At 42.6% G+C, this 25531-nt stretch overlaps 2 protein-coding genes across 4 annotated transcripts in view; one reads left to right on the top strand and one right to left on the bottom strand.

Annotated features, from left to right (window-relative positions):
* Nucleotides 1-16454, top strand: part of HLF (HLF transcription factor, PAR bZIP family member) — a 64314-nt gene extending 47860 nt beyond the window's left edge. Inside the window, exons 3-4 of one of the 2 annotated variants that reach the window (XM_049861133.1) lie at nucleotides 5885-6105; nucleotides 11902-16454. In XM_049861133.1, coding sequence (XP_049717090.1) covers nucleotides 5885-6105; nucleotides 11902-12120 — 440 coding nt within the window. In that variant the 3' untranslated portion in view covers nucleotides 12121-16454. The remainder of the gene's footprint in view (nucleotides 1-5884; nucleotides 6106-11901) is intronic. The other variant, XM_049861134.1, reaches the window with a different exon arrangement.
* A 798-nt stretch (nucleotides 16455-17252) lies between these two features.
* The window catches only part of MMD (monocyte to macrophage differentiation associated), a 102237-nt gene continuing 93958 nt past the window's right edge, over nucleotides 17253-25531 (bottom strand). The window contains exons 9-10 of one of the 2 annotated variants that reach the window (XR_007514198.1): nucleotides 17853-18076; nucleotides 17253-17342 (exon numbers count right to left, since the gene is read on the bottom strand). The gene's annotated coding sequence lies outside the window, so the exon portion shown is untranslated. Of the gene's footprint in view, nucleotides 17343-17382; nucleotides 18077-25531 lie in introns of those variants that run through there. The other variant, XR_007514197.1, reaches the window with a different exon arrangement.

Here is a 25531-nt window from a genome sequence, read left to right as displayed (position 1 = left end):
AATTTTTGTATTAAAATTTGAAAGTCTACAAAAGGTTTCAAAAAATAATAAAGTTCACCATTGCCCAGTGACACTATTGATATTTTGGGATAAAGGAGAAAAAAATGAGTTAATTAGGTAGAAAATATCAATAAATAAGATGGTGAGAGTGTATCTTTGGGGAGGAAGGGGACCTGACTTTGTTCCTTGGCCTTGGGTCCTTTGCTTGTTGCTGTTTGATCCTAGTGAAGCCACTTACCTTGTATGGTCTGGTTAGGTTTTCTCTCTCCATTCTGCAGGTAGGGCTGACCTACTTCTGTGGGAGAAAGGGCAAGAGAGAGAGAATGCAGAGAAAGGCTCTACCTAAGTGCAAAGTGTTATTGTTAGAATGCCCATGAATGAATGTCAGAGCCTAGCACCTCAGAGGGCCGCCATTAAATGAGAAATACTCTTTGTAGAAGCTGAACTTTGAAGTAGGCACCATGATGAGGAGTGGGGTGGGCATAAAATAGGTAACACATGAATAATCATGTAGCCAGGTAGAGAAGGCCTATGTGTGTGGAAATCTTAAGAACATTATACAGCAACAAAGCAGAAGCTTTTAATATAGCGTAGTAAACAGAACACTGAAGTACTAAGGAGGAACTTGAAGTAACTTGGAGCAATTAGATTTGGAAAGTAGTAATTAAGAAATTCTGCCAGAGGATAGGAGAAGGGTGTGTCCGCGCGTGTACACAAGTGTGTGTGTGTGATGGAATGGCTGTTCTAGGGATGAGGGTGTTGGATAGCTTTGTTATTAAGTTCAAAGACCAGTTTCTAAAGGGAAAATAAAATCCCCGTTTTGCTCAGATATGGTTCGTTTTCTGAGGCAATGTCAAGAGGCATAAGATCAAATCTAGCCTGACACCATCCAGTACAGAGCTCAGCAGTCTCTAGAAGCTGGAGCTGAGCTGCAGCTTGGCTAATGAGAAATCTCCACCCTCTGCCAGCACCTCAGGGGCCCATCTCTTCCTCTTTGGCAACCAGGATACAAAGAGAGCTCGAAGCAGAGTTACGACCTAAAAGGTCACCCAGAGCATTCATTTTGTAAGCTCCCCACTGGGCCTTTCCAGAAAACACAAGCTTGATTTCACAGTTTAGCTAGAATCCACACCAGTGGCCTTCATGCTTCAACCTGGGCCAGGTTTTAATGAAACCTAAATGATACTTCACACATTATCCTACACTGACAGTGAGGAAGAGGAGGAGCTGGGCCAAACATAGCCAAGCTGTATGGTCTCATTTATTCTCTGCGTGTGAAAGGAGCAATTATAAAATTCAGATGAAACGAAAAGTTAAGACTCACAGCTCCCAATGTAAACATTTTGGTCTGTTGTTAAATGTATTTTCACCCGAAATAATCAGAAATGGAATAAAACTGTTGTTCTTTGAACATTTATGCATTCCAGTGGTTCAACCTGTAGAGTTTCAAGGGGAAGTTGGGGTGTCGCCATTGTCTTTTCCAATTTTTAAAATATTTCTTGAGCTTATCCCTTTCTCACTGTCTCCACTGCCACTCTTCATGTGTGTTTGGATTATCACAACAGCATGGCATCTGATCTCCTGGCTCCAGCCTTGCCCCCTTCAGTCCATTCATCATGCTGCCTGAGTCTTCTTTCCAAATTTCAGGGCTGTGTGTCACTTCACTGCACAAAATCCTTCACCGACCTTCAGGTCTTTTCTAACAGGCTCACTGCTCACCTTCCTGATCATATCTTCTATTAGTTACCTAGTGCTGCTATAACAGAAATACCGCAAGTGGATGGCATTCACAAACAGAAATTTATTTTCTTACAGTCTAGGAGGCTGGAAGTCCGAATTCAGGGTGCCAGCTCCAGGGGAAGACTTTCTCTTTCTGTTGGCTCTGGGGGAAGGTCCTTGTCATCAATCTTCCCCTGGGTCGAGGAGTTTCTCAGTGCAAGGACCCTGAGTCCAAAGGACACACTCCACTCCCAACCCTTCTTTCTTGATGGTAGATGGTCCCTCTCTCTGCTTGCTTCTGTTTTATATTTCAAAGAGATTGGCTCAAGGTACAGCCTAATCCTGTAGATTGAATTCTTCTTCATTAACATCATGTTGTTGTTGGTGCCGTCAAGTCAGTTCTGACTCATATCGACCCTGTGCACAACAGAACAAAACACTGCCCGGTCCTGAGCCATCCCTACAATCGTTGTTATGCTTGAGCTCATTGTTGCAGCCACTGTGTCAATCCACCTCGCTGAGGGTCTTCCTCTTTTCCGCTGACCCTGTACTCTGCCAAGCATGATGTCCTTCTCCAGGGACTGATCCCTCCTGAAAACATGTCCAAAGTATGTAAGACGCAGTCTCGCCATCCTTGCTTCTAAGGAGCATCCTGGTTGTACTTCTTCTAAGACAGATTTGTTTGTTCTTTTTGCAGTCCATGGTATATTCAATATTCTTCGCCAACAGCGCAATTCGAAGGCATCAATTCTTCTTTGGTCTTCCTTATTCATTGTCCAGCTTTCACGTGCATATGATGTGATTGAAAATACCATGGCTTGGGTCAAGTGCGCCTTAGTCTTCAAGGTGACATCTTTGCTCTTCAATACTTTAAAGAGGTCCTTTGCAGCAGATTTACCCCATGCAGTGCATCTTTTGATTTCTTGACTGCTGCTTCCATGGCTGTTGATTGTGGATCCAAGTAAAATGAAATCCTTGACAACTTCAGTCTTTTCTCCGTTTATCATGATGTTGCTCATTGATCCAGTTGTGAGGATTTTTGTTTCTTTATGTTGAGGTGCAATCCATACTGAAGGCTGTGGTCTTTGATCTTTATTAGTAAGTGCTTCAAGTCCTCTTCATTTTCAGCAAGCAAGGTTCTGTCATCTGCATAACGCAGGTTGTTAATGAGTCTTCCTCTGATCCTGATGCCCCATTCTTCTTCATATAGTCCAGCTTCTTGTATTATTTGCTCAGCATACAGATTAAATAGGTATGGTGAAAGAATACAACGCTGACACACACCTTTCCTGACTTTAAACCAATCAGTATCCTCTTGTTCTGTTCGAACAACTGCCTCTTGATCTATGTAAGGGTTCCTCATGAGCACAATTAAGTGTTCTGGAATACCCATTCTTCGCAATGTTATCCATAATTTGTTATGATCCATACAGTTGAATGCCTTTGCATAGTCAATAAAACACAGGTAAACATCCTTCTGGTATTCTCTGCTTTCAGCCAGGATCCATCTGACATCGGCAATGATATTCCTGGTTCCACGTCCTCTTCTGAAACTGGCCTGAATTTCTGGCAGTTCCCTGTCAGTATACTGCTGCAGCTGTTTTTGAATGATCTTCAGCAAAATTTTGCTTGTGTGTGATATTAATGATACTATTCTATAATTTCCATATTCTGTTGGATCACCTTTCTTGGGAATAGGCATAAATACGGATCTCTTCCAGTCAGTTGGCCAAGAAGCTGTCTTCCATATTTCTTGGCATAGACGAGTGAGCACCTCCAACGCTGCATCTGTTTGTTGAAACATCTCAATTGATATTCCGTCAATTTGGGAAGCCTTGTTTTCGCCAGTGCCTTCAGAGCAGCTTGGACTTCTTCCTTCAGTACCATCGGTTCCTGATCATATGCCACCTCTTGAAATGGTTGAACATCAACTAATTCTTTTTGGTATGATGACTCTGTGTATTCCTTCCATCTTCTTTTGATGCTTCCTGCGTCATTTAATATTTTCCCCATAGAATCCTTCACTATTGCAACTTGAGGCTTGAATTTTTTCTTCAATTCTTTCAGCTTGAGAAACGCCGAGCGTGTTCTTCCCTTTTGATTTTCCATCTCCAGCTCTTTGCGCATGTCATTATAGTACTTTACTTTGCCTTCTCGAGATGCCCTTTCAGTTCTTTTGCTTCATCAATTCTTTCTTTTGCTTTAGCTGCTCGACGTTCGAGAGCAAGTTTCAGAGTCTCTTCTGACATCCATCTTGGTCTTTTCTTTCTTTCCTGTCTTTTCAATGACCTCTTGCTTTCTTCATGTGTGATGTCCTTGATGTCATTGCACAACACATCTGGTCTTCGGTCACTAGTGTTCAATGCGTCAAATCTGTTCTTCAAAAAAAAAAAAAAAAAAAAGATGGTCTCTAAATTCAAGTGGGATGCACCCAAGGTCATATTTTGGCTCTCGTGGACTTGCTTTAATTTTCTTCAGTTTCAGATTGAACTTACATATGAGCAAATGATGGTCTGTTCCACAGTCAGCCCCTGGCCTTGTTCTGACTAATGATATCGAGCTTTTCCATCATCTCTTTCCACAGATGTCGTCAATTTGATTTCTGTGTGCTCCATCTGGCGAGGTCCATGTGTATAGCCACCGTTTATGTTGGTGAAAGAAGGTATTTGCAATGAAGAAGTCGTTGGTCTTGCAAAATTCTATCATTCGATCTCTGGCATTGTTTCTAACGCCAAGGTCATATTTTCCAACTACTGATCCTTCTTCTTTGTTTCCAACTTTTGTGTTCTAATCGCCAGTAATTATCAATGCATCTTGATTGCATGTTCAATGAATTTCAGACTGCAGCAGCTGATAAAAATCTTCTGTTTTTTCATCTTTGGCCCTAGTGGTTGGTGCGTAAAGTTGAATAATAGTCCTATTCACTGGTCTTCCTTGTAGGCATATAGATTTACAACACATAAGTCAATCACAGCAGATTACAAAATGGAGGACAACCACACAATACTGGGAATCTTGGTCTAGCCAAATTGACGCACATTTTTTTTTCATTGTACTTTAGATGAAGGTTTACAGAACAAACTAGTTTCTCATTAAACAGTTAGTATATGTATTGTTTTATGACACTGGTTAACAACCCCACAACGTCAACACTCTCCCTTCTTGACCTTGGGTTCCCTATTTCCAGCTTTCCTGTCCCCTCCTGCCTTCTAGTCCTTGCCCCTGGGCTGGTGTGCCCCTTTAGTCTCGTTTTGTTTTATGGGCCTGTTTAATCTTTGGCTGAAGGGTGAACCTGGGGAGTCACTTCATTACTGAACTAAAAGGGTGTCTGGGGCCATAATCTCGGGGTTCTTCCAGTCTCTGTCAGGCCAGTAGGTCTGGCCTTTTTTTGTGATTTGGAATTTTGCTCTACATTTTTCTCCAGCTCTGTCCAGGACCCTCTATTTTGATCCCTTTGACACACATTTTTGGGGACACAATTGAATCTGTAATACATCTCTTGCACTTGCACCTGTCCCCATTCCATCTTGTTCTCTGACTCAGTGTTACAGCTACTCAGGACTACTTGTGGGTGTTCAAAAATGCAACCCTCTGTCTTGTCTCTGTGTCTGGAATGCCTTTTTTGATAGTTACTGTTTGTCTCAAGACTCAACTGTGCCAAGTGTCACTTCTAGGGTTCCCTAACCTCCCTTGGGTCAGGTACTGTTCCCCTCCACGCTCTAAAAGCATGTGATGCTTACTTCCCTCCTAGAACCTACACTATATCCTAACTGTCTAGTTATTGGTCAGGGATGGTCTGTCTCCCTGACTAGCCTAAAAAACACTTCAAAGGTCAAAATCATGTATTTCTATCTATCGTGCCTTGTAGAGAATGCCTGGCACACAGTTGCTGCTCCATGAATATGTTTACAAAGGAATAGATGCATGCATTTTTTAATTTAGTTTCTCTCTCCCCCATCTGAGAACATGTGTGGGGGGGGGCTCTCTGTTTTGCCAGATGTGACATGAATAAAGCCATACTCAGCCTGCTAAGTTCTCAGGAATATAGTGAGGGTGAATAAGATAATGTAGAAGACTCTTGCCACTCACCTTGGAGTATCATTAAGTAGCTGCCTCCTGAGGCTCCTTAGAGTGTCCATGAATTAAAACTCCTGTGTTGTTCCAGGTCAGCTGTTGCCAGCAAACCGCAATACACCGAGTCCCATTGATCCTGACACCATCCAGGTCCCGGTGGGTTATGAGCCAGACCCAGCAGACCTTGCCCTCTCCAGCATCCCTGGCCAGGAAATGTTTGATCCTCGCAAACGCAAGTTCTCGGAGGAAGAACTGAAACCACAGCCCATGATTAAGAAAGCTCGCAAAGTCTTCATCCCTGATGATCTGAAGGTAAATTGGAACTGGTAATCAGGCTATGGGCTAGTAAAGGGTGGGATCAAGAGGCATGTTAAAAGGGTAACCCCAGGAAGATCATATAATTTAGTGAATGAAGGACTCGTGACTTCTGATCCTGTTTCTTGCCACGTGATTCTAGGCAAGTTGCTTCCTTTCTGGGTGTCTTCTGAAATAATACCTTTCAAGTCTTGATAATGCATAGGAATAAGGAGAATCAGTAAAATGTTGGAGAAATTTGAAGCCCATGAAGGAGGCAAACCTGCTACTATCTACCAGGGAACCCATGAAAGCCAATAAAATCAAACCAAAATCTTTCAAGAGTAGACACAGAAGGAAAAATATTGGGGAAAAGCATCTGGACCTCATAGTCTTCCAATGGTTACTTCCCTTTGGAAATTTCTGGATAATTAGCTGCTGCCATGTCCTATATATTTCAGAGAATTAACAGCCAGAGACACAACCTCTCTCCACACTGCCAACCGTGGATGAGCAGGGTGGAATTTTGTAAAGGAAGCTAGTGAGTTCTCTGACACTATATATAGTGTTCACCTTATAAATGATTGCAACAAAAGGGTAATTCCGGGTTGGTCTTCTCTGCTGTGTTGAAGGGACACATTATTTATAAAGGGAACTAGATTTACCTTAGGAAGTCAAATACAACTGAAGATTAATCTGACACATTTCATTGATACCTTAAGAGAAGAGAAATCTGCTTTCCAAAATTATACCATGTCTAATAGTTCCAAAATAGAACAGCTTTTGCTTTGTCTTTGCTTAGAGTTTTTTGTGTTTATGCTTCTTTCCAATAATATAGATAACAAGAGATATGACTATATACATTAAGGGCATTGGAGCTGGGCCTCATAGCCTTTTTCTAACTTCTGACCCTATTCTCCAAAACTAAATATGATTCAGAGATAGTGACACTCCTATATGGAGAAAATGGGAGTTTGAGACATTGTGCTGGCACTGATTTAGACTAGTCACTCCTGCTTTTAGTGCCTGGAAGGAACACTGGGAGAAAAACCACAGGTGCGGTGGCTGAAGTACCTGGCAGATTAAATCATTGCCGTTGCCCATGTACCTGAGGGGACCCTCCACGATGCACAAGCATAGACGGCCAGAGCTCAGAGAGACCTCAGAGAGCCATTAGTCCAAATTTATCATCTTGCACTTGAGGAAATGGAGAAGCAGAAAGGTAAAGTTAGGTAAACACTGCTAGAGAGAGTCAGGTCTAGCCTGGCCCCCAGCTCTTCTAGCTTCCTGAAAGGCCCTGTCCGAGGCTACATCCGGGGCCCTTAGGTGATAAGTCAATAGCTATCATCCTGAGAATCATAAAAGAAAAGTGCATGGTCAAAACACCCTAAAACCAGAGGTTCAGCCCGTAGAGCCTTCAGATGGAAGTTTGGGCATGTCCTCTGTGTCTCTTCTAAGGGCACTGATGGTTAGACTAAGCTGGAATAAGAGCGGCACCACAGGATTAAGTCCTGAGCAATTGGATATCTTCTTTAAACTGAATGCTTTTCCTGGCCTTGTGTTTTTAGCAATCCAATTCTATGTGTATTTTAGAGCCTTCTCTTAAACTAAACTAGGGCGTGCGTCCAGCATGGATTTCCCCTCGAATGGAGGTTAGTGGTTTGAAAGAATACTGCTGGATAGATATAACTTCCAGCCACCTTCAGAGTCTCCTCCACATTTATATGTTCAAAGCAAAGTCAGGATTACTTAGTAAACCAGGTAAGCTTGGCAACACAGAGGCCATGTAAAAACTGTCCATATCACTGCTGCTGGGCCCAGGTTTGACCTTTTCATATAGTGGGTAGAGAGCAGGCAGAACGTTCTCCTGTCGTGTGTTCTTGGGTTTTTTTTTTTTTTTTCCAGTTGTGGGTGAAGCCTCAGGCCACAGACAACAAGCTGGTGGAAGCAGGAAGCAGAGCCATACCATATTTCTCCTTCTAGCAGAGAGGTCTGAGCTGGGTGGGAGAGGAGGTATCTGGTTCCTAGCATGGGAGGAGCAAACCAGTTGAGTAGAATGGGCCTGGCCAAAATTGGTCTCCCCCACAGCTCCCTGAGCAATTCATTTGGGTTGGCATGCATTTCCTAGGAGAATCAAGGGGTGGGATACAAGGAATCCTGATGGAAAATCCATTTAATCACCTCGATTTCCTAATGCTTTTCAATGTCCATTTATTCGTTTGGCAAATACTGTTCAAGTGCTCTGCCAAGCTCTGCATTAAGGGCTAGGGATACAAGATGAGCCAGTCCTTGCCCTCATGGAGCTTCCATTCTGGCAAGGAAAAGGGAGTGTTGACCTGTCAGGGGGGGTCCTGGATGGGGAGGCTGCATCAAACATGAGATCCTTGGAAAGATGATGGAGCAAGGCTGAGTGGGTCATTGCCGGGCAGGGGTAACTGGGCAGCCAGATAGTGTTGGTACCTGGGAGATAGAGAAGGGTACAGAGCACATGGTGCTTCTTTCCTCCTCTCCAACCATTCTGTGCTGGCAAAGGGGTGCAAGCTGGTTTTTCTAGTCCATGACATTCCTTCTGCCCACACTTCTGCTTGCTTCATCCTCTACTCTCAGCTGGCTCTTACCTGAGAAGTTCCCCATTCCACACCTTTGCCAGCTCATCTGCATGTGTGGACAGGTGAGGTAAAAGAAATGAAAACACTTCTTAGAAGAGCTCTAAGAGATGGAGAAGGTGGCTGTTCTTCTGAGGTCGGCTGGTGATTGCCTGACCCATAAGACATGGTCAGGACTGTCCTAAACCACCAAGTCCATGGCCTATCATGGTACACTCCCTCTCCCCACACAAACTTCCTGTCATTTCCCAGGGGGTGTGCTCATGGCCTCCCTGGCTTCCCATTCCCCTGTGTGGAGGCTCTGTGAGATCCTAAGTCAGCCCCTCTTTCCAGTGCCCCGGGAACTCCCACAAGCAAATGGGAGTGTGGTAGATTTCCTGACAGTAAGAAGGGGATGGAATTAGAGTTTATACCAAGGTGACACAAACAATTTCTGTCAGAACTGGAGGCTTCGTTTGTTAAAATGCCTTTGAAGTCATTGATGGCTCTTCCCAGCCTCTCTCCCTCCAGCTGTCTTCTCCCCCTTCCTCCAATTTTCCTGCTCCCTTTCAGAAGCACAAGCAACAAATTTCTCCCTTTGTATTACGCAGATATCAGGTATCTCTCCTAACAACCATTGTATACCTGCCCCAAGCTTACTTATCCAGGTATTCTCCAAGCACAGCCTCCTCCCTAAGAATAGCTGGTATCAGCTCCTAGTTATCTAGAGCTGCTGTAACAGAAATACTACAAGTGGATGGCTTTCACAAACAGAAATTTATTCTTTCACAGTCTAGACTAGAAGTCCAGTTCAGGGTATCAGCTTCAGGAGAAGGCTTTCTCTCTCTGTCAGTTCAGGGGGAAGGTCCTCGTCATCAATCTTCCCCTGGTCTAGGAGATTCTCAGCACAGGGACCCCAGGTCCAAAGGATGTGCTCTGCTCCCGGAGCTTTTTTCTTGGTGGCATGAAGTCCCACTCCTTTTTGCTGGCTTCTCTCCTTTATATCTCAAAAGAGATTGACTCAAGATACAACCTAATCCTGTATATTGAGTCCTGCCTCATTAACATGACTGCCTCTAATCCTGCTTCATTAATATCACAGAGGTTAGGATTTACAACACAGAAGATAATCATATCAGATCACAAAATGGTAGACAGCCACACAATACAGGGAATCATGGCCTAGCCAAGTTGACACAAGTTTTGGGGAGATACATTTCAGCCCATAACACTAGCTGCAATGAAAATACTTTTACCTTATTAATATTATAATTATGAAATGTACAGAAAGCTGGGGTGCTATATATGTTAAAAAAAAAAAAAAAACCTGTTGCTGTCGAGTCAATGCCAACTCATAGTAACCCTATAGGACAGAGTAGAACTGCCCCATTGGGTTTCCAAGGAGCAGCTGGTAGATTTGAACTGCCAACCTTTTGGTTAGCACCTGATCTCTTAACCACTGTGCTGCCAGGGCTCTGCTGTATACATATGGTATATGTATATAGTAGACCAGCTTGTGAATGGCAGAGCTGCCTGCACACACGTTCTGTTTCACACTTTCTGTCTTTGTGCAGGGCAGTCGTCTCCTGAGCGTAATGGGCACGTATTGGGGCAGACCCCTGACCTTGGACCTTCCTTGCAGCCTTGGTCCCAACCCTTGTGACCTCCAATGCCAACTGCCCCTTGGAGTCCTGGGGGAGTATAAGAATGGCCTCACCCACTTATTCTGGGTGGCATGTACCTACAGGTATTAGCCTTGCTAGGATTGAGGAATTTGCTCTCGCAGGTTGTTGAAAAAAAAGGAGTGGCAACACAGGCAGCACCGTGATTACACTGGGAAGGTCTAAAAGAAGATTCACATCTCAGTTTTCCTAGGAAGCTCTTCCTTTCTTCAGGCCAGGGTGGGGGAGCAGCAGTGGGAGAAAGGAGAGGTTGGATTCACATTGACCACAGTTAAATATTACCCAGGTTAATTAAAGCCTAGAGAATAGTTCCAGGAAATTAGAGTAAATTATTTAAATGCTATCTACCAGTGAGTGTACTGATTAGTGGCAGGTTGAAGAGTTAAAAAAAATAAAAAGTTCTGCTTTTAATTACCAAAGTACATGCTCCTTATATAATCTAATCGTTCAGAAGGACATAAAGTAAAAGGTGAAAGGTCCTATACCTCTCGTTGGCCTGCCTCCTCCTCCTAGAAGCACCACTTTTTAAAGCTTGGTATAACTCCTTCTGGGTCTTTGTCTATGAATTTGTAATATTAGTATTTTTAATAAAAATGGGAAGAGGTCTTGCATAGTTATCTGCAAATTGCCATTGTTTCCACCTACATGGTGGTATATCATGAACATTTTCTCGTTCAGCTGGGTCATTATTTTTAACAGCTACAGAATATTCCTTTGTATGACTCTATCATAATATACTTATTAAATCTCCTACTAATGAATAATTGGTTTTTTCCCATTTTCTCTATTACAAGCAATGCTGCCATAAAATTTTTGGCCTGTGTCTGATGAAATCTAGAAGTGGAATTGCTAGATCAGGGGGTATGTGCATGTAGATGTTGGTATTTCCAAATTAAGGAGCTCCGGTGGTGCAACTGATTAAGCGGTCGGCTGTTAACCGAAAGGTTGGAAGTTGGAACCCACCCAGCGGCTCTGTGGGAGAAAGACCTGGCCATCTGGTCCCATAAAGATTATAGCATAGGAAACCCTATGGAGTAGTTCTGCTCTGTCACATGGAGTTGCTAGGAGTCCAAAATCAACTTGAGGGCACCTAACATCAGCGACGTTTCTAAATTGCCTCCTAAAAATATTATACCAATTTATACTCATACAAAAAAGCATATGAGTACGTCTGGAAGAAAAGAGTTCTTGAGATTTTAAGCAAGGAGAATGAAGAAATTTTGGGAGTAATACAGGGTTTGAGGTGAGCCCTTGCTTTCAGTCAGTCTCTGATCTCTGCCTTGTTGGGCATATACCACTGCTGTCAGATGGGGCATAAGCAGAGAGAGTCTGAGCCTGTTGTGACAGGTTGGTCCTTGCTCCAGGAAGGAAGCCATGACTCATGGACCATTCTCTCAGGCATCCAGAAACAGTAAAGGAAGGAGAGGCAAGTTAAGAAACCTGGGCTGGTGCCCTAGCACAACCCTGAAGCCTGTCAGTGCTCTGGCTGACACTCAGCTTTGCTGAAATCTAATATCTTTTTTCTTTTTCCTTCTGTAACTAATGAGCAGGATGACAAGTACTGGGCAAGGCGCAGAAAGAATAACATGGCGGCCAAGCGCTCCCGAGATGCCCGGCGGCTGAAGGAGAATCAGATCGCCATCCGGGCCTCGTTCCTGGAGAAGGAGAATTCAGCCCTCCGCCAGGAGGTGGCTGACCTGCGGAAGGAGCTGGGCAAATGCAAGAACATACTTGCCAAATACGAAGCCAGGCACGGGCCCCTGTAGGATGGCATTTTTGTGGGCTGGCTTTTGAATAGATGGACAATTTGTTTCCTGTCTGATAGCACCACACCCAAACCAACCTTTCTGTCATCAGCACTTTACCAGAGGAATAAACACAACTGACTCACATTTTGGTGTGCATCTGTGTGTGTGTGTGTGTGTGTGTGCACGCGTATCTGTGCTTATGTGCGTGGTCAACAGTAAGTGTGCGTGTGTGCGTGTTCCTTTGCACTTGCCATTTTAAGAAGCCCTCTCATCTTTTAGTTCCAAAAAAGAAAGGTGCCATGTTTTTACTGGACTATGGAGACCTCTCGTGGGTTTTCCTCTCCTCCCTTCTTCTCCACACCTTCCCTGTCAAAATTAGCTTCATGTTCGATCTTATGTACTCTTCCAAAACCCTCACCTTGGAATCCTCTAAGAAGGGCCCTGGTAAAATAGTAGATCTCAGTTTGCAAGAGTACACGCTTTTGTTGATGTTTAATCTGTAAGTTATCATGCTAATGAGATGCACAAAATGAGCGCTACGGTGCAGCTCTATTCATTGATAGGTTGCCTTCCTCATATTTTCAGTTTTGGTGATAATTGTCTTCAAACTTAAAGTGCTGTTTAGATTCATTAGGTCCCACATTTACTTCGTATCTACTAAGTTTCCTTTTAATTCCACCAACCCCAGATAAGAGTACTCTTATAGAACACAGAGTGTGTTTTGCACTGTCTGTACCTAAAGCAATAATCCTATTGTACGCTGGAGCATGCTGCCTGAGTATTACTAGTGGACGTAGGATATCTTCCCTACCTAAGAATTTCACTGTCTTTTAAAAAGCAAACGTTAAAGTCATGCATTTGAGCATGCCCAGAACATCCCCAGGGCAGAGAAGCAGAGGAGAACACAGGGTCTAAGAACGAGGGGTTAATCTACACGAGCCAAAAAAAAAAAAAAATGTGTTTTGAAACAGCTTTTGACATTGATATGTTTGGTTTGGTTTTCTCTCCTCTCCCAGTCTTCTCCTCCCCACTCCCATTTCCACTTGACTTTTTTCATATCCCTCTTGATGTTCAGAACAGTTCAATTACTCAAGATTCAGTTTTCCCCCTTTTTTGTAATATATATATTTTTGTGAATTATACCTGCTGTTTTTTAAAATCGGTTAAGTTAATAAGTTGATGTTTTGTAAGACCCTCTTTCCTAGTGGTGTCATTTTTGAATGCCTCTTAAATTAATGATTCTGGAGCTTATGTTGCTTATTCTGTGTTTGCTTTTGAACGTATGTGCTTTTATCAAGTGGACTTCTGAAAAATGAATGTAAAAGACACTGGTGTATCTCAGAAGGGATGGTGTTGTCGCAAACTGTGGTGAATCCAATCAAGTTCAGTGTTTACTATAGACCAAAAGGAGAGATGATTAAATTGTTTAATGTTTTTACAGAGTAATTATAGGAAGTTCTTTTTTTGTACAGTATTTTTCAGATATAAATACTGACAAATGTATTTTGAAAGACATATATTATATATAGCAAAGAGAAAAGGAAAACTATTCCGTGTTTTAAAATTATATAGCAAAGATATATATTCACCAATGTTGTACAGAGAAGAAGTGCTTCGGGGTTTTTGAAGTCTTTAATATTTTAAGCCTATGGCTGACAGATCAGCATGTTTCCTGCTTTAAATTAAAATTGTATGACAGTACCGGGGTTTGCCGCGATGAATCCTGCTCCTAAGCACATGAGGAGCGTTCTTATTTCCTATTTGGTCTCAGAAGTCGGTTCACGCCACCCAAAAGCACAAAATGGATTTTAGTCAAATATTTATCGGATGATACAGTGTTTTTTTAGGAAAAGCATCTGCCACAAGAATGTTCACTTCAAAATCATGAGTTTCTGGAATGGAGCACTGTTGCCAGTGCCCCGAACAATCCTGTTCTCCTCTGCAGGAGCATGTATCTTATGCAGGACCAGGTTGACATCGGTGCTATGTGTATGGTTTATAACTTGAGAGATGTTTTGACTTTCAAGATGATGGCTCTTTTGTATCACTAAGTTGTATAATGTCAAGATTCTGACGTTGCTGCAAAGGAACATTTTGTGCTAGATTAAAACGCCCTTTCATCAATGGGATTTTCCCATTTCCTGCCTCCAGAGTATCTCATTCTTGACTGATCTGGTGGTCTCCTGGTCAGTCCATCGGCACTGGTTGTCCTGGTGTCATAGACTTGGGAAACCAGTCTAGTGGGATGTTCCTCCTAGGTATCCATTTTGTCCCAAGTTACAGGTTATGGCGGAAGATGAGACAGTACTGGAATTGGAATACAACGTTCAGGCCAATAATAAAGTAAATAAATAGAGCATTTGAAAAGCTTAAGCAAAACAGTAAAAGATATTCAGTGGAAATAGCATTGGACTTTTTACAGGTGAAGAGGCTAAGTGCAGCAGAATTGTGAAATGGCAGTGGTCATCATTGATAAGTCCAGACAAATCAATCTTGGTGTGCAAATGGAGACACATTTAGTAGAGAAATGTTTTAAGTGTGTTGCGCCTTTCAGTGGAGAAGTGTTGAAGGATTCCGCCCTGGACCATCCAAATTCATCAAGAGTATAAAAGGGTAACTGAAAAAACCAACAGAAAAACCTATGTTTGAGCACTGGTCTTTTTTGGTATTAGATTGTATCCAGGGATCACTACAAATGTTTTCTGCAGAAGAAATAAAAAAAATAATATAAAATTTACTCTTGTGTGTGCCAGGAAGGGTTTCAGAAACCTACTTCGTCTTAACAATTTAAACACTTTGGAGTCTGTACAGGTGCCTTATATGTAGGTCATTTATACCCCACACACACACGCACACACGTGAACGATTCACTGCCTGTCTGCCCAGGGCAGCCAACTTGTAAATGAGCCGGTTTTCCTAGAGTGGGAAGCTAGGGTCTGAATTGGAGTGACATGGATCAACTGGGGTCAAATGAATGCAGCTATTATGACTCCTGTTGTCATTTTCCCCCTCTTCATCATAAGCATCTTTCATAGATTAATTCTTGACCATTAACAATGAACACAAATTGTACCACGCCAACATCATTTAGATATGATTTGAAATAAGGGGCATAGGACTTTCTGGTAAGGTTACATCCTTGTGTATTTTGACTAAACTTGCAAAGAAAGGCAAAGGTTGTTCAGCTTCTGGTTTTGCTTGTGCTACCTTGAGGGGGTAGGTAGGGGACGATGGGAGGGCTGTAAATGATTGCTTCCTCTTCTGGAGGAAGTGGCCACTTTTGACCTTTGATGTTAGTCAGCATTAGTCAAGACTGTGATAGGCCTCCAAGAAAGCATGCCTGGAGGCAGGACGATGAGGAGACTTGCAGACGGGTTTCTGATGGGAAGTTGTACTAGATAACCCAGAAGGTTGTTTCTAAATGGTTTTGTGAAAGGGACTCACAAGAATTCTAAATGTAAGTATAAAAAGGTACAGGTTCTGTTTTCAGAATAGTCGAGAGGAGTTTGAAGAGAAGCCCCCCTTCCCTTAGAGTAAAACAACACATATATGTAAGATGCAAAGTTATACCTTGGTTTTTACAAGAGTTCATTTAATTTTCCCTGAATGTCCCTTTTAGGAAAGGCCAAACTTCACCCAAGTTAATTAGAATGATCCCAAGCCAAGTAGGCCTGGCCTGCTTGCCTGTGTGTGGAGAATGGAGGTAAGGATTTAACATGGGGTCAGCACACTGCAAGGAGCCCTGGTGGCAAAATGGGTACACACTCAAGTGCTAACCAAAAGGTTGGCGGTTTGAACCCACCAGCCAATCCATAGGAGAAAGATGTGGCAGTCTGCCTCGGTAAAGACTTATAGCCTTGGAAATCCTATGGGGCAGTTCTATTCTGCCTTACAGGTTTTTGGTTTGGTTCAGCACACTGCAGATGGCTCCAGGCTAGGTGTTCAGCCTTCCAGGTAGTAAACACCTGCTCTCAGACTTGTCACCTTCCTGCCAAGGACTCCTAGGCCTCCTACTGGGGAGGCCCTCCCAGTTTTGTCTACAACTAATAATGTCATTAAGAAACATGAGCAAAGTCTCATCCTAGATCTTGATGGAATGGATTTGGCTCCTAAAGTCAATGTGTTTTGTAGGTGGCCAAGTGTGTGTAGGTATGTTTGTGTGAGCAGTGAATATTTAAGTCAAGACATAAAATCTTTAATTTTGGAACACTTTACCAAACATAATAATCCACCATCATCCTTTTGGCAGCACCACAAAGATTGCATCTGCTAAACAAGTACAAGTTAACATGAGGTCAGTTGGATTGTACACCATGCCATTGGTGGTATTATGCTGTTAAGTCTAAACCTTTGTCTGTTACTAATGTTTAATAAACTTTGGATTTTTTTTTCCTTTCTTTCATGTATTTTTGTTACAGTTTGGTAGCAATTGGATTATGTTCCCACTTCAGTAACCAAGATATCATTTACAGAGATTGTTGATTACATGACCGATAAAATGATTGGTGGTAGTATGTGCGATCAAGTCAGTTGCAACTCAGTGACCCTATAGAACAGTGTAGAACTGGCCCATAGGGCTTCCTAGGCTGGCGTCTTTACAGGAGCAGAACACCAGGTCTTTTCGCCTGTGGAGCGGCCAGTGGGCTTGAATAGCTGACTCTTCATTGTGCTACCAGGGCTTCTCATAAAATGATATTACATGCTTAATGATAAATTAACATTTATGGAGTACTTGGAAACCCTGATGGTGTAGTGGTTAAGAGCTATGGCTGCTAACCGAAAGATCAGCAGTTCAAATCCACCAGGCTCTCCTTGGAAACCCTGTGGGGCAGTTCCACTCTTGTCTTATAGGGTCACTCTGAGTCGGAATTGACTCCACAGCAACGGGTTTTTATGATGTCCTTTGCAAGAAGACACTGCTAATCATTTAATGGAATAATCTAACCCCACATCTACCCTATGAAGTAGGGGTAATTATTATCCCCAGTTCACAGACGAGAAAATTGAAGGTAAAAGATGTTCAGGGACTTACCTAACACTGTTAGAAGTAGAGGAAGCCCCGGTGGTGTAGCGGTTCAGAGCTATGGCTGCTAACCAAAAGGTCAGCAGTCCGAATCCACCAGGTGCTCCAGTCGAAGTGACAGAGATGAATTCTGATCCCCTGAATGGGTGTCATTTAGAGCAGTAATTCCTAAAAGCCACCATGTAGACTGTTTTCTGGTCAAATGTGTAAGAATCATCTGGGAACGTATTATAAGAAGAGAGATCAGCAATTCTGAATCAGTAGATATGGGATAGGCCCAGAAATCTGAATTTTTTTTTTTTTTTTAAAGCTCCAAGCTAACTCCCTGTGTGGCCAAGTAACTGGAGCCAAGGATTTATAGAGGTGATTCTTAATTTGAGTCCACGGCCCTTGGGAGATCCATGTAGAGGCTTCAAAACTTCCATAAAGACCTGAAATTGTGTGTACCGTTTTGTTCATACAGGTACATATTCATTCTCTATAGAGAAGGCCTAAAGGATTTTGTGATGCAAGATGGAATTAAAAAAAAAAAAAAAACAACTTGCTGGAAGGCTGATGTAGTACAGTGTATTAGAGACACTTGGGGAGCACAAATGGTTAAGCACTAGTCTACTAACCGAGAGGTTGGTTGGTGATTCAAACCCACCCAGAGGTGCCTCAGAAGAAAGGCTGGAGATCTGCTACCCAAAGGCCACAGCCTTAAAAATCCTGTGGAGTACAGTTCTACCTGGCACACATGGGGTCATCGTGAGTCCGAATCAACTCCTTGGCAACCGGTTTGGGGGAGCTCAAAAGATGAGCAGCTCATGGGCCGCAGCCCAAGCCAATGATCGCAGCATGTCTGGCATGGTGAGACGGGGCTCTGTGGTGAGGAACTCCGTGATTCTGGATTCAAATCTGCTGTGTGACCTTGAGCAGCTTGTGAACGTTTTTGAGCCTGAATCTTCTCATCTGTGAAATGAAGGTAAAATCCCCATGTCTGAGGGCTGCGGGGAGAACTGATGACATACCAGATGCCTGGTCTGTGGCACGCCACAGGCCCTAAGTGCTGGGGTGGGGAGGGAGGGAGTAGAGAAGTACCTGAGTACTTCTTCCAGATCGATATTTCAGACCATTTATTCCTTCACATAGGACAGAAGATAGTCCCCCTACTCACAGGAAACAGGGTGATGGGTGATGAGGCAATGGGTGATTGCCTGACACAGACATGGTTTGGTAATCTGACATTGCTAACAGATCACAGACTAGCACCCCAGCTTTCTATACAGGCTCGCTGGGCATTCACTTGGTGGCACCTTCCAATTTAGACTGAGCAGCTACAAGTTAGGGGTCAGCATCATTTTCATCAGCAAACATCTTTCTTCTCTCGCAGGAGAATACGTACAGTGACCTTAGTTTAAGGCTCTCATGGGGCAACTGATGTTAGATTTGGTATCTGAAAATCTGCAAATGCCTGGACAGCCTTTGGACTCCAAGATAACCCAGACTCGCTATGAAGCCAGGCTCTGTGTCTCTGTAGACTCCCAGTCCCCTGTGGCCCCATCACATGCTATCTGCGTGGGAGGGCTCTTCCATCTACACTTAAAAAATAAAAACCGCCCAACCATTAAGTCCTATTTATAAAAAGCCCCCTGGCTTCAAAGAATATGAAGTCAATTCCCTCTTTGAAAAATCATTAGCTTAGAAGTCTCTTGAGAGCATTTTTAGCCAGGAACGGTGTGAGAATCGTGGAAATTTTGCCTTTGTGGTCGCAAGATGGCTTCTTGATAATAAATCAAAAGGGCCTTTTGGAGGAGAAAGGCCCGATGGAAAAAGGTGGTGCCCGTCCTCCGCCCCCTGGGCTTTGAGTCAATGGAGACTTGGGTTTGGAGCCCCCGGTGTCTGACTTCTTTTCATCCTGTAAAATCTGGCCTGATGTCTGGAAACAATATGAAGAGCTCACAGTTGCTGAGGCCTAAACTCTGTATCTGCCACATCTCATGTCATCCTCACACTGTGAAACAGGTACGATTGTTATTCCTATTTTGTAGATGAAGAAACAGGCTCCTGGAAACTGAGTGACCTGAATTTAAACCCAGCCACAAAGCCTGACTTCAGAGTCTACGTTCTAAACCGCTCCACTCCACAGTTTCCCGTATCAGTTAGGTGCTCAGCAAAGGCAAAGACCATTACTGTAGTTAGGAGGGTGGGCTTGGAGTCAGGCAAACCTGGACTTGAATCACAGCTTTATTACTTCCCATCTGTGTGCTCTTAGAAAATTCACCAGATTGCTGTAAGTTTTATCTGTAAAATGGGGATAATGATATGCTCCTTAGAGGGTTGTTCTTAGAATTAAGTGAGAAAATGCACATAAAGTACTTAGTACAATGCCCAGAGTATAATCGGAATTCAACAGATACTTGCTTTTTGTAACAATTATTATTAATAACTATGGCTTGATTTGATTTCTCTAATGAATGTTACAATAGAGTCAGACCATGTATTATATATTTTAGTGAACACATTTTTACTCTGCAAATACTTGATCCAAGAGCCACTGCTCTGTTTTGGCTCCATCCCTATTTATGGACAAGTAAACAGGGGAGAGACTATGACCACTTCTTGAACCAAGTTGTTAGCTTCAGAATTTTATTTGATATAAATAAAATTCATGAAGCATTACTGACTTTAAGCCAACAACATTGCCTCTGATATTGCTGGCATTTTGGAGACATTTACTTTAACAAGCTCACTGAATGGTACTGAAAGGCTGATGCAGCATGCTAAAAGCCCCTGTTAACCCGGAGATGATCAGAAGGTGTTCGCTTTTGGAGAAGAAGTCCTAGGTGATTCCCAAAGGTCTCCCTGTCACCGTCTGCCTTCTAACCTACCTTAGTCTCCCCAGTGATACATCTGCTGCAGCTAATCACCCAAGCACAGGCCGAGGCCATTCATGACAAGGCTAGGGCATGTATCAACAGCTGCAGCTTCATCTAGAAGAGCTTAGAATTGTGCTGCTACTAGATCAGGAATCTGGTTCTACAGGAACGTAGTTGCTCGAGAACCTCAGGTACAGCTGTCCCTCTGCACACCAAGCTGAAACAGTGCAGAGACCTGGGCTACTTCCTCTTTCTCCCAAATAAGTCCTGCAAGACAAAGTGCTTACTGAAACCCAATCCTTCTCCTTCTGGATAGTCACCTAGACCACATTTTCCTAACTTCCTGGCATCTGCTGTGACCATATGACTGAATTCTGGCTAATGAAATATAAGCAGAATTGATCACAAGTGCCACTTCCATGACTGGCCCTTCAATACCTCCCACATTATAGATTGACTTGTGTCCTCCAACAAGTTGTTGAATTCCTAATCCCAGTATCTGTAAGTGGAGCCCTGGTGGCACAGTGGTTAAGAGCTCAGCTGCTAACCAAAAAGTTGGCAGTTCAAATCCACCAGCTGCTCCTTGGAAACCCTGTGGGGCAGTTCTACTCTGTCCTTTAGGTTTGATATGAGTCAGAATTGACTTGACCGAAATGGGTTTGGTTTTTGGTTTTTTGGTATCTGTAAATACAACCGTTTGCAAATAGGGTTTTTGTTAGTTAATGAGGTCATACTGGAGTAGGGGGTTCTAAACCTAATCCTTTCTGAGTGTTGTCTTACAAAAAGATCAGAATAGTTCAAGCTAAAAGTGAAGAAAATCAGAGCAAGTCCATGAGAGCCAAAATATGACCTTGAGTATATCCCACCTGAATTTAGAGACCATTTCAAGAATAGATTTGATGCATTGAACACTAGTGACTGAAGACCAGATGAGTTGTGGAATGACATGAAGGATATCATCCATGAAAAAAGCAAGAGGTCAATGAAAAGACAAGAAAGAAAGAAAAGACCAAGGTGGATGTCAGAGGGGACTCTGAAACTTGCTCTTGAGCATCGAGCAGCTAAAGCAAAAGGAAGAATCGATGAAATAAAAGAACTGAACAGAAGATTTCAAAGGGCCTCTTGAGAAGACAAAGTAAAGTATTATAATGATATGTGCAAAGAACTGGAGAAGGAAAACCAAAAGGGAAGAACACACTTGGCATTTCTCAAGCTGAAAGAACTGAAGAAAAAATTCAAGCCTTGAGTTGCAATAAGCAAGGATTTTATGGGGAAAATATTAAATGATGCGGGAAGCATCAAAAGAAGACGGAAGGAATACATGGAGTCATTATACCCAAAAGAATTAGTCAATATTCAACCATTTCAAGAGGTGGCATATGACCAGGAACCGATGGTACTGAAGGAAGAAGTCCAAGCTGCTCTGAAGGCATTGGCAAAAACCAAGGCTCTGGGAATTGATGGAATATCAATTGAGATGTTTCAACAGACAGATGCAGCGCTGGAGGTGCTCACTGATCTATGCCAAGAAATATGGAAGACAGATTCTTGGCCAACTGACTGGAAGAGATCCATATTTATGCCTATTCCCAAGAAAGGTGATCCAACCGAGTGTGGAAATTATAGAACAATATCATTAATATCACACGCAAGCAAAATTTTGCTGAAGATTGTTCAAAAATGGCTGCAGCTGTATATCGACAGGAAACTGCCAGAAATTCAGGCCAGTTTCAGAAGAGGACGTGGAACCAGGGATATCACTGCTGATGTCAGATGGATCCTGGCTGAAAGCGGAGAATACCAGAAAGATGTTTACCTGTGTTCTATTCGCTATGCAAAGGCATTCGACTGTGTGGATCATAACACACCATGGATAACACTGCAAAGAATGGGAATTCCAGAATACTTAACTGTGCTCATGAGGAATCTTTACATAGATCAAGAGGCAGTTGTTTGGACAGAACAAGGGGATACTGATTGGTTTAAAGTCAGAAAAGGTGTACGTCAGGGTTGTATTTTTTCATCATATCTATTTAATCTGTATGCTGAACAAATAACATGAGAAGCTGGACTATATGAAGAAGAACGGGGCATCAGGATTGGAGGAAGACTCATTAACAACCTGCGTTATGCAGATGACACAGCCTTGCTTGCTGAAAGTGAAGAGGACTTGAAGCACTTACTAATGAAGATCAAAGACCATAGCCTTTAGTATGGATTCCACCTCAACATAAAGAAAACAAAAATCCTCACAACTGGACCAAAGAGCAACAACATGATAAACAGAGAAAAGATTGAAGTTGTCAAGGATTTCATTTTACTTGGATCCACAATCAACAGCCTTGGAAGCAGCAGTCAGAAAATCAAAAGACACATTGCATTGGGCAAATCTGCTGCAAAGGACCTCTTCAAAGTGTTGAATAGTAAAGATGTCACCCTGAAGACTAAGGTGCACCTGACTCAAGCCATGGTATTTTCAATCACATAATATGTATGTGAAAGCTGGACAGTGAATAAGGAATACCTAAGGAGAGTTGACGCCTTTGAATTGTGGTGTTGGCAAAGAATATTGAATAGACCACAGACTGCCAAAAGAACAAACAAATCTGTCTTGGAAGAAGTGTAGCCAGAATGCTCCTTAGAAGCAAGGATGGCGAGACTGCATCTTACATACCTTGGACATGTTGTCAGGAGCTATCAGTCCCTGTGAAGGACATCATGCTTCTCAGAGTACAGGGTCAGCAGAAAAGAGGAAGACCCTCAATGAGGTGGATTGACACAGTGGCTGCAACAATGTGCTCAAGCATAACAACGATTGTAAGGATGGCACAGGACCGGGCAGTGTTTCATTCTGTTGTGCATAAGGTCGGTATGAGTCAGAACCAACTCGATGGCTCCTAACCACAACAACAACAATAATCTTATTTATGATGGGAAACTTCACCTATATGTGTTAAGGTTGGTAAGAAATTTATTGAAAGTGAATGAACCTTGAGGGTCCAATTTGTATTTTTGCACATATGAATAGTGAGTATTCATGCAGTTGGAGCTATAAAGAAAAAATATGTTTTTCCACATTAATGCCTCAACTTTCTCAGTTTATTAGTAAATGTCCATATGTCCACCAAGAATCTTAAGAATTCTCTGCATAGTAACAAAAAAAAAAAAAAAAAAGATCAGAATAGACAGATACACACAGGGAATAGAGACCATGCAAGGAAATGTGTATAAGCCAAGGAATGTCAAGAACACCAGGAGCTACCAAGGAGGAAGAACCGCCCCCTAGAGCTGGTGCCCTGATTTGGACTTCCGGCCTCCAGAACTGTGAGATGATAAATTTCTGTTCTTTAAGGCCGCCCATTTGTGGTATTTTTTTGTTAGGACAGCACCAAGAAACTAAGCGATCCCCTCTCTCTTCTCCTGCTATTTTCAGGAGAGGTCCTGGGGAAGGTGGAGACTAAGAAGGAAGACTAGGTCCCTGAGTCACTGAACTCTAACATGAGGGAGAAGAAGTCTTCTCTAGCATTAAGCCATTGAGATACTGGGGGTGGTAGTTACAGTGGTCAACTTCTGAAGCCCAGTGTGCTTGTTTGAGATCTTGACATCTTTGCCAACCTCCTCCCCAGGCTAGGATGGTTCCTGGGGAGGATGGTTCCTGGCCCCAGAGTTTACTGGTTGGAATCCAAGTTAGTCACCTCACACATATATGACTTGGAGTTTTACCTGCTTACTGAACAGACCTCCCCCCTAGTTTTGGCTCAGTCTACTGAGTCGCACCTTCAGAACATCTTGCCTCAGTTTGTCCTACATTTGAAACACTGTCCAGGGTTGCCCAGTTGCCCCTGGGGGACCAACCTCTACACCCAGGGCAGTTTTTCTAACCCTTGTCCCCTCCCCAAGTCCAGACTCTCCCCTCCAGCCACTCAACCATCCTCCATACTCCACCCCAGATATTCAGACACTCACCTGGAAGTGAGACCTAACATTTCGTAGAGCCATGATTGTCCAGTTTCTTGCTGACATACTCCTTAAAACTTTTTTTTTTTAACCATGGACTAATATTGCACATTATAAAATTGGCAACTAAAATTCTTCATCATAAGTTTAAATAGTTGCAAACGATATAACAGCTGCTCTGTTACAAGTATTGGCATTTTAAAATAAGGTACCACATCACTCTTTTTCATATAGCCAATGAACTGTAAAAACCCTGGTGATTCGATACCTACCAAGAGCCATTTGAAAACTGCAGTTAGAATTTGTACATCATCCCTTTTTCCCCTTGAATCATCATTTCCATTCTATTTTCCCTCATTAAATTTTTTTCTAATGTATTTTTATGCTTAGAAGTCTTACATTGGCCCCCTCCATCATACTTCTCATCCATAAAACCATATTTACAGATTTTTTTTCCCTCTGACCATAAATCTCAAAAAGTTTAAAAAATGTTTTCTTTAGGTATGATTTATATTTTATTATTAGTATTAAAAAAAAAACCTAACCCATGGCTGGCAAGTCAATTCCAACTCACAGTGACCCTATAGGACTGCCCCATAGGGTTTCCAAGGAGCAGCTGGTGGATTCCAACTGCTGACCAACTTCTTAACCATTGTGCCACCATTATTAGTATATAATTGATAAAAATGACATACATTCATTAAAAGTTTTGATAAATAAATATTAAGCTTAAAAAGCAAATTTTAATGGAATTGCAAATTTAGGGAGATGGATGGGGGTGGTTTGGGGACCTAGAAGAAAAAAAGTCTTTGCAGACACCTAAATTCATCACCATCCGTTTGTTTGGTGCTCCAGACATTTTTGTACCTGGAACTAGAGCCCTGAATCATAGTGAGATTTGGGATGGGTGAGATGTACGCCTCTCTTTTGGTAAGTGGAAGAAGTATGACCATATGAAAGGGGAGGGAGGAAAGAGAACTGGCACGAGGCCTCATTGGCTTGATTAGCACTTTCTTGGGCAGATCAGTTTTAAGAAAAAGAACATACAGAAGTTGAGGATTGGGAAATTCCCTTAAAGTGTGTCTGTGTATACATACCCCTTGAAAAGACTTTGGGCACTACTAGATGTGTGGGTCCCCCAGTTTGCAGACACTGCTGACTTAAAGCAGGGCATTCGAGAGAGGGGTACAGGGATTTGAAAGCAGAAAGGCCATTTGGCCAGGTCTTACATTTTTGAAAAGCCTCAAATTTGAATGTTTGATTTGTTTCCAAATAAATTAATGTATATACTCACAGAGATAGAATGACAACTTTTTTGTAACTTTCTGAGGTTTGGGAGGTCCTCTAACAAGATCACTCTCAGTTTCAATAGTTTGTGAGAAAGATTTGCAAGTTCTTCAAGCTGCTCCACTGCCCTCCCCCACCAAATAGATTACAGCCTCTAAGCTGGTTCTGGAGTAAATGTAGACATTCTGGAGCCACCACTGAAAATGGGTCCCTGGATGTAAAGTACTGTAGGTCAACGACCTTTAGTGTGAAATGCGGTCCCAGTCAATTGGGAATTGGAAATTCCTGGGAAGTAGATGTGATG

The sequence above is a fragment of the Elephas maximus genome, chromosome 19, assembly GCF_024166365.1.
Source record: "Elephas maximus indicus isolate mEleMax1 chromosome 19, mEleMax1 primary haplotype, whole genome shotgun sequence".
In the NCBI taxonomy this organism is placed as follows: Eukaryota; Metazoa; Chordata; class Mammalia; order Proboscidea; family Elephantidae; genus Elephas; species Elephas maximus.
The sequence above is the reverse complement of the archived record's forward strand: the minus strand, read 5'-3'. Positions and strand labels throughout refer to the sequence as shown.